Source organism: Polyodon spathula, chromosome 2 (assembly GCF_017654505.1).
Source record: "Polyodon spathula isolate WHYD16114869_AA chromosome 2, ASM1765450v1, whole genome shotgun sequence".
Taxonomy (NCBI): Eukaryota; Metazoa; Chordata; class Actinopteri; order Acipenseriformes; family Polyodontidae; genus Polyodon; species Polyodon spathula.
The window spans coordinates 24,807,093-24,824,418 of NC_054535.1; the positions used below are offsets into that span (position 1 = coordinate 24,807,093).

At 35.2% G+C, this 17,326-nt stretch overlaps 1 protein-coding gene across 1 annotated transcript in view; it reads left to right on the top strand.

Moving 5' to 3' along the window:
• Window positions 1–1,444: 1,444 nt before the first annotated feature.
• Window positions 1,445–17,326, top strand: part of vax2 (ventral anterior homeobox 2) — a 39,898-nt gene continuing 24,016 nt past the window's right edge. The window contains exons 1-2 of the mRNA XM_041269568.1: window positions 1,445–1,994; window positions 10,870–11,057. Of these exons, the coding sequence (XP_041125502.1) occupies window positions 1,742–1,994; window positions 10,870–11,057 (441 nt within the window). The 5' untranslated portion in view covers window positions 1,445–1,741. The remainder of the gene's footprint in view (window positions 1,995–10,869; window positions 11,058–17,326) is intronic.

Below are 17,326 nucleotides of genomic sequence, written 5' to 3' on the forward strand. Positions count from 1 at the left end.
CTTAAAAATACAGCTATGTCCAAATGTTTTACATAAACCTAGAATTTCGGCATTATTAAGACATAATAATAATAATAATAATAATAATAATAATAATAATAATAATAATAATAATAATAATAAATAGATAAATAAAATACGACACTGGACTATTTAAAACAAGTTTAATTATATTCATATCTAAAAACAAAAACTCGTATTACATCAAAATAGAATCAATCAATATATTTCCTATGAAAGGTGTTTTATTTAGTCCAGTATTTACACTTTTTAACTAATTACATTCTAGCTAAATTAAACTGAAATAATAGTCTGCATATCCAATACTACTGCTACCACTACCACTACTACCAACAACAACAAGCCACAAATGTGTACATAGACAAATAAGAAAAGTATTATATAGCCTAAACGTTTTTAATAACGCATATAAGTGCGATTACATCTGCTATAGATTAATGCAATAGATATGATATATATATATAGTGTAGGTAATATGTTATTGCATCACCTTCCACGATAAACGCATGCCTGGTGTGGACCGCATGATTTTGTGCATTTTAGACATTTGAATCTGATCGTTTAGTACAGAAGAAAATTTAGAGACCTGTGTTGCACCAAAAACGGTGCAAACTTAATTAACATATTTCTGGTGCACGGAGTGCAAACGAACTCTTCAGTATACAGAACAACTCACTTTGCAGGTTCTTGCAAACCTAGAGATGCATACAACGAGGATAATATATCTTGAATATATAACTTGAAACTCGTTGATATTAAATGCAAGATCACCATGATGTGCATGTGTTTCTCTCTCTCTCTTAATATAATTAATTATGAACTAGATTACATTTATGTACACTCATTTTAAAGTCCATATCCATACGCCTCGATAGTATATATGTTTTAATATATATATATATATATATATATTCCCCCACCCCACCCCACGCACGGACTTTAAAAATACATGGGACTCCAATCAATGGCTAGCATGTACTCACAGGATATTACGTTTTGGCCGACAGTCAATTTAAAAATGTCCCCTACAAGTAGGTTTTTAGAGACATTAATCTCTGGGTGGTTCTTAACTGGCTCCCGCTCACGATATTGTAGGAAGGGAGCATGATATGTGGGCAATTCGGACTGATTTCCCCTCTCCCCTCCTCTGAATAGAGAATCGTCTATTTTTTTTTTTTTTTTTCCGGCGTTAAAACTGAATATTTAATCCCAGTGATAATTTACGAACGCAGGGATTCTGAATGGAAACCATGCACCTGCCGCCGATGATCCGCCGATAGGAGGTGTGGGGAAGGGGAGAGAGTGAGAAAAATCTATTTGCTGTGCTCAAGAAAGTTTGTAAGAGGGATCTCAGTGTCCATAGTTGGCATGCTGTTGGTTGCGCGCCTTCCTGTCATTTCCTTCATACTTAGCTTGGCAGAAAGGCACCTCCCCAATTATTTCCACAGTCCTTCAAGTCCATAGAACGCCTACACATGCACATAATGTCTTTTTGGCGAATGTGTTGCTATAGCTGAAGAAGGGTTCCCTCGCCTTTTCTAAAACGACCCCCACCCCCTGTTGCCGTTCCTGCGGATCATGGTGAGACATTTTAAGGGAATCTGGGTTCCTGCTTTGCGCACCCTGGCTATTTTTTATTTTAAATCGTAAGAGGAAAGACAAAAAACAAACAAACAAAAAAAAAACACACATATGTTTCACGAGAAGCCGGTTTATATCCATGTTTGATCAGGCCACTATCATGGGCGATGGAGTCGCCGAGGACAGAAGCCATAGCTGTGGATCCAACGCTCTTTGTCCGGACAGAGCGACAGACAATAGGAGTCGTACCGAACTGGAGAGCCGATCGCCCGGGCACGGACACACTGACACCCCGGGGACCTCTGCTTCGACCCCAACCTCTTCCAAAGAGAAAGTACACGACAGACTTTCAGGGGTGGACCCTGACTACTGCAGGAGGATTTTAGTTCGAGGTAAGGAAACACAGCACAATTTAAAACTGGACAAATACAGTGACCAACAGATCAAGTGGAATTTGAATCTGTCATTAGCAGGCCTTCAAATTTAATTAATTGATTTCAAAGCGCAAAATTATATTATATATATATATATATATATATATATATATATATATATATATATATATATATATATATATATATATATATATTAGTTCAAAACATGTTTTTAAAATGATTCACGGTGTTGCTAATTGTTCAACCCTGAATCCACTGCAATAAAAACACATTTTACTGAAGAAAATATCGATGATATTTGAAATACACAAACACAAATACAACGGTATTGTTTCCTGCCAAAATATCATTTAAATGCATACTTTTGCCTGTTCTGTCTTACACCTCCTCACGAGGTCCGATTCCGACAATGTTTAATATGAAATATTTAAATATGGATATAAATACAGAGGAAGCATGCTGTATATGAAAAGGCATCGCTTTGTCTTTCATTTAGCTCCATAATGATTTAAAGTAGTGTGTATTGCAGGCTTTAAAACAGTCGCATAAATAACTCGTCATTAATAGCTTACTCCTTTACATTTTAACTACTTAGTGGCTGCAGCAGTTTTTTTTAACACTGTCAAATTAAATGAGTAGATAACCATATTACAAAGAATACGCTCACATTTACTTGCATGCCCTCAGTTTCAGATTATTGTTTGCAAAAAAAAAAAAAAAAAAACTACAAAAAAACAAACAAGCATGCGATCTGTTAACCAACCAACGCAGTAAAACTACACAGATATTATACAACGACTGTGTTATTAATTTACAGGGGCATGTCCACCTGCCTGCGTATATATCCATGCTGTTTGTTTTTAAACCGTGGTTCCAAACTATTAATTTATATGATTCATAAAGTTTATGTGATCGGACCAAAAAAAAAAAAAAAAAAAAATGTTAAAATGTTCTTCTTTATTATGCTAAGGGTATGTCCTCACAGTATATTATTGAATTAACACAGGGACTTCATAGTTACACGTTTTCAGAAGAATATATTAATGAATACATTGCATGTAAAGTGACTCGCATACTTAATCATACATAAAAAAACAATAGCCAAAACAAAACAAAACACAGCCGTTTACATTATTATTATTATTATTATTATATATTATTATTATTATTATTATTATATTATTATTATTATTATCATCCTCCTCCCTACCTTTAATAAAATATGTGTGCCCACAATGTTAAATACATCTAATATAAACAGGAAGATTATGAGAGTCAAACTGTTTCCTAAAATGCGACTCGCAATTAAATTCCATCGTGACTCTATGAAGTTTTAGGTATAATTAAAAAAAAAAGAAAAGAAAAGAAAGAGAAAAGAAAAATAGTGCGTGTTTAATAAACAATAAAAAAGACAATAAATGAGGGACACGGAGTTTTGTGTTCCCTGTAGACGCATCTGGAATGTGGCTGATTTTAATTGTAAACAATAAGTTAGAATTTCATATAATACACGAACGACAATAAATGGAAGGCGTCAATGCTGCACATTGAGTCTAATGACATTCAAAGGCGTAGTTTACAAGGATACAGTGGAACTGCTGAAAATCAGTTATTGTGAAAAATTCAACACTGACCAAAATACAAACGACGGCTTGTATTGTTTACTGTGCAACCCTATCATCCGGAGGAGTTTAGTTTTAGTTTTCTTTTTAAAATAGGCTTCTTGCGCAACCTCAGAACATTTAAACAAATCTACGGAAAACCACCTTTAAAAAAAATAAAAATAAAACCTGTTTATAACCAGTGCTTAGGTTACACAGTATAGTTATTTCAAATGTAAACATATTTTAGAAATTAATAAGTTTATTGAAACAAACAAACAAACAAAAAAACCGTGTAAAATAAACTGTTTGCACTTAAACCTTATACTAGATTAAAATAGTATTTTGTATAGGCCTACATATTGTAACCCCTTCTGTATTATTTATTTATTTTATCTATCTATCTATCTATCTATCCAGTTGTACACATTCGTTCAATTTAAAACAGTCCTTTGCTTTTTTTATTCAACCGCAAAAATGAAATTAAATTACAGGTTCAGTGCCCATTGATATGTTTAATTTGCATGACAAGCCCGTTGTTTTACTGTTTTATTCATTTTCTATTCTTTAAATTGGAAAATGTTGATTTTAGCTGACACTCTAATTCTTAACTCCCACGTTTGTGAAATTACAAAACGTGTCAAAGGCATTGTGTGTGGTTTGTGCCATTTTTATTCTCCTAATGGTAAACAAACATACCAATTGAATATAATATATTCATAAACACATATTTTCTTAAACACGTAATCAAGTAATTGAGGTCTTTGCATATTAGTTTCTCCTTCTGTCGAAACCGATAATTATACGAGGTAATAGTTACAGATAGAGGATGATTATATCTGGAATACGCCTATTAACGGTTTTGGCAGAGCTCTGCAGCTCTTGGACTTGAATATAGCTACGCATGCAATCCCCGGTGTCACTATTTGTTTTTAAAGCTGTCGATTGAACTCACTGGATACCTCGTGAGAACTGAGGGTCACAGAGAGGTCAGCAAGTCTTTTATATTCCGATTGACGTGTGAAATATTACAGCCAGAGCTGTAACGAAGCTCTTTCGAAACACTAGATGCGGAATATTACACTTTTAAAATAAAGGTTTTGAGTGGTAAACATGGTTTGATCGTATAAAATGTAAACAAACATCCAACATAAATACACTGGATTTAGATTTCATGGAAGTTGATGAAATTAAATGTGTTGAATTTACTCTAATTATCTGGATTTTAATTATGATCCCGATACTCTTTTTATTGATCTTGTTTGTCTATATAATCAATTCAAGCTTGTATGGGAGGGCTAATGCGGATTTTTTTTTTTTTTTTGCGTACCAAAATCTACCGACATTTACTTTAAATATGTTCTATAGCTTTTACATTGAGTGTGTGTGTGTGTGTGTGTGTGTGTGTGTGTGTGTGTGTGTGTGTGTGTGTGTGTGTGTGTGTGTGTGTGTGTGTGTGTATACACACACACACACACACAGTCCCAATTATCAATTATTAACTACACCATATTTAAAAAAAAAAAAAAAAAACATATCTAACAGCGACGGCAATGAGACTGTATGCTTCTTTCAAATGAATACACGCGTAGATTATTAATATGAACTGTGGAAGGAAAGAAAGGCACCTTTTAAGCGACGAGTCAAACATTCGGCCTAATGGTATTTCCACCAAGTAATCGACTTAGAAATGACGTTTATGGCTTTCGTTAAAGCAATTAAACAAAACAACAAAAAAACAAACAACAAACAAACAAACAGCTGTGAATAAGATAACTGCTTTAAGGCAATTCGTTGGGTTGCATTTCTTTCTTTCTTTTATGACCTCAATATCTAATGACTGTTTTATGGTACTACTGTTTTGTTACGTATCGCGACTGACCCATAAGCTACATATCCAAACAGTAATAGATCGTCCGCACAGTGTAACTCTATTCCATTCTAACCGCGACGTGCAGCTGTTTCTTTCAGGTTGTAATAGCTGCGACGTTCGACATCCTCGGTGTTTTATAAAATTGTCCTCCCATTATTTGATCAGTTTATTTTGATTGTGTTCGCTGCTGTGTGCGTGTGTGTGTGTGTGTGTGTGTGGGCGCGCTGGTGTGTTTAAAATGTAATAGTCACAGCTGTGAGAAATAAACACAAATGAAGATAGAGCTATAAGTATAATATATTTTACCTCTAAAGGTAAAACAAATATGGACAATGATACAATTTGTTTTAAATTCTCCATCATTGTTTTTTTTTTCTTCTATAAACTGCCATTGCACTGTTTCGCCGTTAATTATACGGATTATATTAAATAACGTGTTATTATCTTTCTCACTTGTATAGTAAATGCCTACATGCAAGAACATTATTATTTGAAACGTCTCCTAACATAATCAGATCCGTCTATCTGATTTGCCGTGTCATTTTGATTGATTTAGTGTAGTCACGTCATTTAATTAGAAATAAAGAACAAGAAAAAGAAAAAGGAAAAAAAAAAAAAAAACTTTGTGGGCCAACAAAGCCAGTACATAAAGTCTGCTAAACTTCACCAGTTAATATCCAAAGCTGCTACTAAAGCAGAAGTTGTCTAGTGTATGAGACTGTAAAGGGCAACATAGAAACACGACCAAGGCGAGCAATATTTGAAACAATACCGGGAGTATTCGTCTATTCATAACAATACAGGGAATATCCGTCTATTCATAACAATACAGGGAATATTCGTCTATTCATAACAATACAGGGAATATCCATCTAATATCGAGGCTATGAACGCCATCAGGGTCAAACATAAGTTAATTAGTAGGCCTATGCCTTTCACATGTTTAGTACATGTTCTATTTTGACTTTATTACGTGTTGTAATTCTAATTATTACACGTACTAATTTGGCCAATCAGATCAGTGAAAATGAAATGATAACCAATGAATTTAAAGAAAACAATAAGTGTAATAAATGATCAAATTAAAGGTCGCATTACATCTGCCATTCCTGCCCAGTTCGTGGCGGCAGGGGAGACCGGGGACAGTTGTTACACGGGGCGGTTGTAACACCTTGAATTTCTCTTTTTGGAAGCAAGTTAGAGTGCCATCACTCGCTCGCGCATGCTCAGCTCAGGTCTCTGTCCGCCTCTGGAAGAGGAGCTGTCTGTGACAAAGCCCAGAGATCGTATCTCCCCCATCAAAAAACCCAAAACAAACAAACAAACAAACAAACAAACAAACAAACAAACAAAAAAAAAAAAAATTTGTTGTTGGAAATTTTGACCTAGGAAAGTTAATTTTTCCACTTTTTGTGATACCTGTGATACCAAGTTTATGGATCCAGGCTTTTAGCATTCTCATTCCTGCTCGTTGTACTTATAATTGAGACAATATTAACTGTGTTGTTTCTTGCTGAAACACGAGGCTTAGTAATGGCTCCCTGGGGCCAGTTGTAACACCTCAAGCTATAGCTCAACTATATTCGGGCACATGAAGCTTGCACTGAAGGAAACAAAATGTACATGTTACAATTGTGACTCAGAGTGACATATTGTTGCTTGAAAAGGCCTACAATTTTAGAAACGTAAATAGTTAAAAATAAATAAATAAATTAGGACATGAAGATATAGTTTTTCAGTTAAATAAAAACACAAACATTTGCTTTATGTGAACATCGATCTTCTTCAATAAAACATTCAGATACCAAGTTTAATTAAATGATTTGTAATTTATTGTTATTCTTCACATCATGTTACATCAGACATTGTCTGTCTCAAGTCAACAGTCAGCAAACCTGTATTTGCACCGTAGAAGAAAATCTCCTGCCGCCATATTTGCAATTTTCCTTTTTCTTGATTTTTTAAAAGTCTATTTCATTTATTTGTAAATTCCTATTTACATACCATTTTGTATTTCATTTATATTTATGTTGTATGTGTTTCTTTGGGATTTTTATTGTCTGTAATATTTTGCAATCAGTAATAATAATAATAATAATAATAATAATAATAATAATAATAATAATAATAATAATAATAATAAATAATAATGTATGATTTTTGGCTGTTTTTTTTTTTTTTTTTTTTATGTTTAATTATTTTAGATGTGATATTTCGTCACGGATAGTTACCGAGGGATTTCATCTAACCAATTGTGAGAGATAAATGAGCCGCACCCCCCTTCTAACACGTTAATTGCTTATCCGTCTGTTTAAACCGTCGCGTTATGTCTGCGGAACATATCTTGAGACAGGCAGATTGACCGAAATATTGAGACATCAGTTTTAAAAAAAATAATATAGATGCACACACAGGTGCTAGACGCGAGTGAGAGGTTAGGGTTGGTGCAGTATATGTATAATAACCATATATATATATTATTTTGGTATATATATATATATAATATATATATATATTATATATATATATATCTATAATATATATATTTGCGCGCTTTGCGAACTTCAGTTGTAAAACTGCTCGACACACACACATTCCTGAAAAAGCATGGACCACCAGAAATATAATAAGTTTTCACAGTTTATGATATTTCAATTTTGGTTGACAAAAAACAAAAAAACAAATAAGATCCTCTAATCATACTATTAACACACTTTCCTTTTCAACGCATGTTAAATTGTAGAAGGCTCTACAGAGCCAGCAAGCCCCGGTTATGGTTCTCATATTACGTTTAAAACTTTGGTTTGAGTGGCTTAGCTTGTAAAGCGCTTTGTGATGGCGGTGCACAAAGACAGCACCCATTAAAATACAACGAATTGTTAAATGGCATAAACATTGGCCATGCTTTTTTGTTACTGTATTCGCTCAGTTTGCAAATACATGATCAATTCATTTAAATACAACAACATCTTAAATCTGTTTCTCATACAATACATTTTCTCATACAAAGAGCTTATTTTATTAAAATTAATAGACCTACAGCCAGATTGAAAAACCCTGCCCGTCGGTTTCATAGCGAAATCGGATGAGAAAACGTCACATTTCTTGTAGTGCATTTGCAGTTACAACCAGTTAAAATGTTGATTATTCTAAAACAAATAATTCGGATTTACGTTTAATTTGTACGTTAAACTTTACGTAACATCAAATAGGTAATGTATGCGTCCTAAGCAGAATAAAAACAATCCAGTCACATTGGTAGCCTAGCGAGTCCTCAATCTCATCTCCAGTGGAGTTCATCGGGCACGTACTGCATTGACTAAATAACCCCATTCTCACAACTATTAAAGAAAGGAACTTGCTTTTTAATTTACAGGCTAAACAATCACATAGGAGCTGTTCTAGATCTCCCTTACCCCTGTCACTACAGGCAGAGCCAGTGCCAAGCTAGAAATGTAGCAGCAGCGGCAACACACCACCACCAGCATACCCAATTAATAAACTTCACACACAAAGTAGCAGTTTCTCAAAAAAAAAAACTACTAGTCCTCCTACTTCCTTTCCATTCGCTTCCCTTCCCTTCCCTTCCCTTCCCTTCCATTGCTTCCCTTCCCTTCTCTTCCCATCCCTTCCAATTGCTTCCCTGCCCTTGGCTTCCCTTCCCTTTGCTTCCCTTCCATTGGCTTCCCTTCCCTTCCTTTTGCTTCCTTCCCTTCCCTTTGCTTCATTCCCTTCCCTTTGCTTCCCCTCTCTTCCCTTGGCTTCCCTTCCCTTTGCTTTCCTTCCCTTGGCTTCCATTCCCTTCCCTTCCCTTCGCTTCCCTTCTCTTCCCTTTCATTCCCTTCTCTTTGCTTCCCTTCTCTTCCCTTCCATTCCCTTTGCTTCCCTTCTCTTCCCTTTGCTTTCCTTCCCTTGGCTTCCCTTCCCTCTCTCTCCTTGTTCTTCTTAATGAAGCTTTATAAAGTATTCAGCTGCAAACAATTTGACTACTTAATTCAGTCCACTTATTACATTGCACACATCCACACGTGCTTTAACATATCAATATAAAATAATCAAAGTGCCATAAAAAAGACACATCTTAAACCATTATAAATACAAAATAAAATGCAAAGAAAGCTTAACTGTGTTACTACTTTTTAGTACCTATTCAATGGAAAGACTCATTTGATTTTCCCACTGAAAATAAATCGTTTCATTGGTGCACAGGTACAGAAATGAGACCGGTCGGATGTCATATAAGCATTTTTATAACAAAGCGATAAATATTCTTAAGTTAATTCTTAAGTCAGGGTTCTGCCTTTAGAAAAAAGTACCGGAACTCTGTTACGGCTCGACTACACAACTGGTTACTTCTTGAACTAACTAACAATCCGATTTGAAACGAATATGTATTCGTAAAAATACAGCTATGTCCAAATGTTTTACATAAATCTAGAATTTCAGCATTATTAAGACATAATAATAATAATAATAATAATAATAATAATAATAATAATAATAATAATAATAATAATAATTTATAAAACATAATGTAGATATTTTATTTAACATCATGTAATCAAAGAAACTGCAACTCTAAATACAGAGCAAGCCGCAGCTCAGATCTACGTGGTCTTCTCGCTGCTCTGGATCATCTCCTTCCTCTTGGTGTAGAGTCCAAACAAGCACACCGAAGCCTGGCATTTTCTCAGAGCAAGGCTATAAAAGTGATTTCTGTTTTCCAATCAGTATGCAGCTTTTCCTGCTCAGACGAGTTTACAGTGCAATTTAATGTATACGGTTCAAATAACAAAATACTTAAAATTACGTAATTATTAGATGAGAAACAAACATAAAAAATTGGTCTCTGGGCATGTTATTCTAATTCGAGATGATTGATGTTTTTTGACGGTAAATTGCGTTTTTGCATCATCCAATTAATTACTGTCATGTACAGGGGCGCTGGAACTAAGGGTTGAAATCCTGGGTTGAAATGCTGTGCACCTGCTGTATATATATATATATATATATATATATATATATATATATATATATATATATATATATATAGATATATATATATATATATATATATATATATTTATAATATATATATCCCCATGGTTACTGTTTTCTTCATTGGCTTTCAGCACCGCCAGTAAATAAATATGGTAAATCCAGTTTGTATCTGTGTATTAGTAAAATAAGTCGTTTTGTTTTTGTTAATTTGTTTGTTCTTAAAAATAATAGTAATACTATAATAAACTCTAATTATGTATGTGTGTATATATGCATGTATGCGTGTATGTATATATGTCTTTTATATAGGACATACACCATATGTACCATTATTTCTGCCGTCAAAACCTGCTAAATAAACTGTATTTTCCCCACCCCCAACCCCTACACACACCAGATGCCAAAGGGACGATTCGGGAAATAGTTCTCCCAAAGGGTCTGGATCTGGACCGGCCCAAACGCACCCGGACGTCGTTCACTGCAGAGCAGCTGTACCGTCTGGAGCTGGAGTTTCAGCGCTGTCAGTATGTGGTGGGCCGGGAGAGGACGGAACTGGCTCGGCAGCTCAACCTGTCCGAGACGCAGGTAACAGGAAACAACACGAACATGAATGCAGGCCAAATTCACACATTTGCAGCATTTGTGAAAGTAAGACTGCTCATTTTACACAACTAGTAACAAGTAACTATGGTCTATAAACCGCTACTCTTAAGCCGAGAGGTGTCCTGGTAATATTTGTTAACTTAGATCACCCCTTGCATCATACTATCAACTGAGTACAATTTTCTGAAAACGTTAATATTAGTTTTGGAATAGGTAGCGTACTATATTTATTTGAAGCATGTTTGGTTTTATTTTTAGAAAAAAAAACAAACAAACAAAAAAAAACCTTGTGTTAAGTCAGCACCTGTGCGTTACTCGGCTCAGTGTGCATACTGTGTGTGTGTGTGTGTGTGTGTGTGTGTGTGTGTGTGTGTGTGTGTGTGTGCGCCTGCCTGTGCGTTACTCGGCTCAATGTGCATACTTTGTGTGTGTCTGTGTCTCTGTTCTAAAACTTTCATATTTTGGTAATGCTTCTACAATTCGCTAATATGCATGCACAAGCGTGTCGTTTAGGTTTATTTTATTATTTTGAAAGTCCAGCATTAACCTATTAGTGTCACTGTCCTAATTTGAAGACCATGATTACCTAACAATTCGATCGACTATGATCCCCTGACAATTCGATTGGTCATCAGCAGTTTCTGTAATCCTCGCAAATCCCTGCCTAAAAGACAGATCGAATAGCAATGCCGTATGATCTCAAAATGTATCATTGCTCGTGAAACAAACATAAGCTATAGTTTTAAATGTCCTACTACCCCATTTTCATTTACCCTATGTATAATTTATTCCCATGTAAATTAAACGTTTGGTATTGCACCACAAACACAGTATTTCATTGCTTTGACCAATTATTTAATAATGTAATTCTAATTATTACATCTATGAATACACATGTAACACGTTAGAATATATAGTCACAATTATCTATCTATCTATCTATCTATCTATCTATCTATCTATCTATCTATCTATCTATCTATCTATCTATCTATCTATCTATCTATCTATCTATCTATCTATCTATCTATCTATCTATCTATCTATCTATCTATCTATCTATCTATCAACAAACATAACTAACCAAGGAAGTTGTTGGTGTGTTCGGAGACGATTAGCAGCTCAAACTAAATGAAGCATTCCAGCAGTGCTAGCTTGCAGATGCTTCTCGAAGTCGAAAGTAATAAGAATTTGTTATTTTCTAAACTGAACAACCGTGCAACGACCATGTCCAAAAAAAAAAAAAAAAAGTGGCCCGAAATTACAGGGGTATAACATGTTTGCAGACAAACACATGCACTGACTATAGCAGTATGACGAGCAAAAGAAACCCAGCTGTGAAGCGTGACAATGAGAAAACCAACAGAGGCCCGTCACCATGGTACACACTCTCTGCTGATGAAGAGAAGTTGATTAAATTACTGGGACGCCTATCACTGAGGGTGTGTCGGGGGATGTGAAAGCAACACAGTGGAGAATATCGCTGATCAAGGTAAAATTATTAGTACGTTTTCATTTAAATAACTAATGAGTGTATTTGGTGTTTCTGTTTGAAATCTTGTGATAGATAAGCCGATGTCCGTATGTTTTTCCTGTATAGTGTACGTGTGTCTCTGTGTGTGTGTGTATATATATATATATATTTTCTTGCTTGGTATATCTATTACTAAACGAGTTTTCCGTCTTGCAGAGGAAGAGGATTCACAAGAACCCCGTTCCTCTTCGTCTCTATTCTGCACCACCAAGAAGACAATCTGCATTGAATGTGCAACCAGTTCCCAAATAATTCATACAGATAAAGACTGCCATGAATTAAAATAAAAGGGTTAATATTAAAAATAATAATAATAATAATAATAATAATAATAATAATAATAATAATAATAATAATAAAATAATAATAAAAAAACAAATGCGGCCATAATTTAAGAAGACCGTGGCACTTCAAAAAAGAGTCTTTTTTGCAGGTGGGGGGGGGGGGGGGGGGGGGGGGGGGGGGGGGTTGCCAAGGGGGGGGGGGGGGGGGGGGGGGGGGGGATGCCTCAAATGGCAGTTTCTGTGAGAATTTAAAAGACTTAGAACGAAAGTGTTCATGCTTCGGTGGGGGAGTGGGGGGGGGGGGGGGGGGGGGGGTTGTGGGGGGGGGGGGGACATCGAATGTGCAGCAGTCTGACAATGTAACTCTTTCCTTGCCAAAAGCTGCAATGATACTAAATACCAGGCCTATGTTTTAAAATTGTTCTGCCTAAAAAAACATCATAGCAACAGCCTGTCCCAAGTTATCGCGATCATTTGCATTTGTTGAAATTCAAAATTAACGATAACAGCTGTTGTGTTATAAAATGCAAAAGAGACGTTTTACAGATACTTCTGTTCGAGTGTTTAAGTTGTGTTCTGGGAACTTATCGGTAAAGTGCTTAGCTTATAACATCTATCATGTCACAGCAACAAGCAAAGAGCAACATAATAGCCTGGGCCGGCGTCAGCACCAGAGCAACCCTGGGCCCCCGATTTACTATTTGAATAAATGTACTATTTCTGTATCAGCTATCCGACTCCAGCAGCTTTATGTGTAAACTGCATGATTTATTGTGTGTTACTGGTAGGCTAAAGTAAAAATACATTGTGCTACAGGTATTCATTTGATTTGGGTACAGACGTCCTTTACAGAGTTATTACACAAAAAAAATAAAAATAATTAGACAACTCATGTCTCCTGACATGTCCGGTTTAGCGAGCGACTATTGATTATGAAAACCTTTTTGATAGCAATATATGTTATTTGGGGGTGAATGTGGGGGGCACTGATGATAGCCAGTGCCATATTGACTGATGAAAAAGTTACTGAATCGAAGAGCGGAACGAAAAGCTAAACTCGCGCCACCACTAGAAAGTATTCTCTTTTTGAGCTGGTACAACTCTGAAAGGAGAACATATGAATCCAAATTAACATGTATTTATACTAAAGTAATACTAAAATGACTGCAAAAGATTTAGAAGTGAGTAGTTTTTCGAGATTTAGGATTATACTGTAAATTTACAGTCTAATCGTAAATCTCGAAAAACTACTCCCTTCTAAATTTACAGTATAATCGTAAATCTCGAAAAACTACTCGCTTCTAAATCTTTTGTAGTCATTTTAGTAGTACTTTAGTTTGTGGGGAATAATAGCCATTTTCTATACTTTTGAGGCATAAGCAATTAGGAAATAACACTTACTACCCAGGAACAAAAAAAAATTGTTACACGGTGTAATGATCAACTTTTATTTTCACGGGGATTGTAACAAGTGAACATATTGAAATAGAATATAGGGAGAGTCCGTACTATCGGCAGACCTGAAACAAGATATCCGGTTGGTTGCCTGAGAATACGAGCTTAACTAGTTTGAGACATTATAAATAATTGAAGTATAATGACTGAGTGGCATGAGGAACGATTTAGAACACTGTCAGCACTAGTTCATGAAAAACTTTATTATTATTATTTTTTTTTTTGTAATTTGTGAATCTAAAACTGAGAATTTAATACCTGTCTTTTTATACCAATGCAATTTACCTGATGTGTTGTGAATTGCACCTGTTGTTGATTTACACATCACAAAACACAACACTTGTAAGAAATGCTTATAAAACATGTGAACAAAATGCTTTGGTTTAAACTAAAATAAATGATATTGCTTTAAATCATCATTTTATTTATTTATTTATTTATTTATTTATTTGGGGGGGGGGGGGTCTGTTTTAAGTTTGGTTAAAACCTATTTACAAACTTCCATGACCAATCCTCGTCCGAGTGATCTGAAAAATCGTTGGTTTAAAAATAAATAAATAAATAAATAAATTATTGATGTCCTGGTTGATCTCCTTGCAAAAATGAAGCCTAGGCGATATTCGCTGATTCAGTAGGTTTATTCATGCAATGCCAGAGTTTTTTTTTTCTTTTTTAAAGTTTGTTGCAGAGTTTTATTATTACGGAGAGGGGCCCTTAAATGCCCCCCCCCCCCTTCAGGCTTTCTGTAAAGTGACGTCCCTGGGTGAAACCATTCTCTACCATCATCTGTGGGAGCTCCGTTTCTGTCCGCAGAACTAGCTGGTGGAAGTCAGTTTTTTTATACAAATGTTTATCTACCTGTCATGTTTACACATCAAGCAAGTTGGTGTCGATAGAATGGTCGATAGCAACGCTACTTCTATGGTACAGTATGTTCTGCTCCCTACATCGTGTCTTGCCTGATGCTATAACGTAAGTGCATATATAAATTGCTATGGTACCTTACTCTGATTTTGTAAGCCGCAAAAGTTAAGCATAAATGTAATATATCACATTACATAAATACAGATGGTGTTCAGATATTTTCAAAGAAAATATAATTTGGTACTTAATGGGCTAAGGGGAGCTGAGCCATTTCCATACACACGGCACTCTGCAGGGGTTGACTCTGTACACAGTGGCAGTGCAAACCCGATCAAGTGTCCATTTATGAACTTGCGGTGCTATACGAAAAAGTTAAACAAGATACATAGACCAGATATTACTATTTCTAATATTCACGATAATAACTATTATTATTATTATTATTATTATTATTATTATTATTATTATTATTATTATTATTATTATTATTATTATTATTATTATTATTATTAATAACCTACAGTGGAAAGGTTTCAAACTGCGTTTGCCTCAGTTATTCTGCATATCATCACGACAGCTCATGTACTATTATAACATTAGGGAAACAATTACTCATATGTCCTTGATCAACTCGTTGTAGCCGAGCAGGCAATTTGCTCTATTCGTCAAAGTGTCTGTTCCAAATTGGTTATTATTGACGGTATAAGAACTGTGATTCATCAAATACGTATTGCGTCGTTTGCGACAACCGAATGAGGTCATGTCATAACAAAAAGCGTCTGTTTTCCACAATCAGACAAATCCTAAAAAACCGTCAGTTTCCTAATGAACTAGAAAACGAGGCTGCTTTAGAACATTCTTTCTTTTGTAAACATGCCCAATGATGAGGTGAAAAGAAGATTCAGACGAGATAACAGATGTAATTTTCGATGGGGAGATTTTGAAAGCCAAACGGCTAGATCTCATGCTTTACCAGTGCTCAAAGTTCAACTGACCCTGGGGTGCTATGCCATGGGATCGTTCACTGGGAGGGGATCAATAAGGAGCACTGGCCACCGGCAAAAATACAAACACCTCTGGAAACTTTCAATTTTTGCCAAGTACAGCTATGGCCAAAAGTTTTGCAGCGCCTATAAATTTTAGATTGAGACAATTTAAAAAAAAAAAAAAAAAAAAAAAAAAAAAAAAAAAAGTTAGATTTCGAAATGCCACAATTTTACATTTTTGTGTCCGTATATGTAAAACTAAAAAGCGGTATGTAATTCAATATGATAATGTCAGCCGTGGTATCAAGCACTATACAAACTATAATTAAGTCACCAACTATGCCAACCTATTAGTTCTAGAGAAGAGATAACTCTATTTGATGTGTTTTATATCTATAGCTAAATTAAGTACAGGTTCGTTTTATTTCAGGGAAGCAGCAATATAATTGAGCAGCCACACAAAGGAAAGTCCACAAATTGCCATCAATTATAATACATTTATTATTCCAACAGTTAAAATCTTTTTTTTTTTTTAAAGAAAAAAAACAATCAATTAGCATTATCCCATAATGCATTAAATGGTAAAATGCAGAAAAAAAGAGACAGTATATGTAACCTGTAGTCCAAGTAGCCTAATAGGCCATCTCTTTCTAGGGTTCAACAGTCTGTAAAGACCATCCGTTCAAATAGTTCAAACCAGTGGAGTGTGTGAGAAACAATACTAATAATAATAATAATAATAATAATAATAATAATAATAATAATAATAATAATAATAACACAAAAAACTAAAAAACGCAAAACCAACGCGTACTTTCAGTGTTAGAAAAAATATAAACTATTAAGTCCAATCTTAGAACAAGATAGAAAGGCAGCACTTAACTTTGAAGAGGGGAGTACCGAATCCCTCTCCCCTCTTAGCTGTGGATCAGTCTCCTGGCTGCCTGCTCACTCAGCCTCGCTCTGCGGTCCCGTTGATCACTGCTCACGGATCCAGCTTTCCCGTTTGTGCAAATGGGCTCTGCTCGTCCCTGCTTCGGTCAGTTTTGTAATTGCAACCCAGAAAAACTCAGCCTGAAAGAAACTCAAGCAATCGCATATCCCAGCGAACTGAGTGTCTACAAAGTC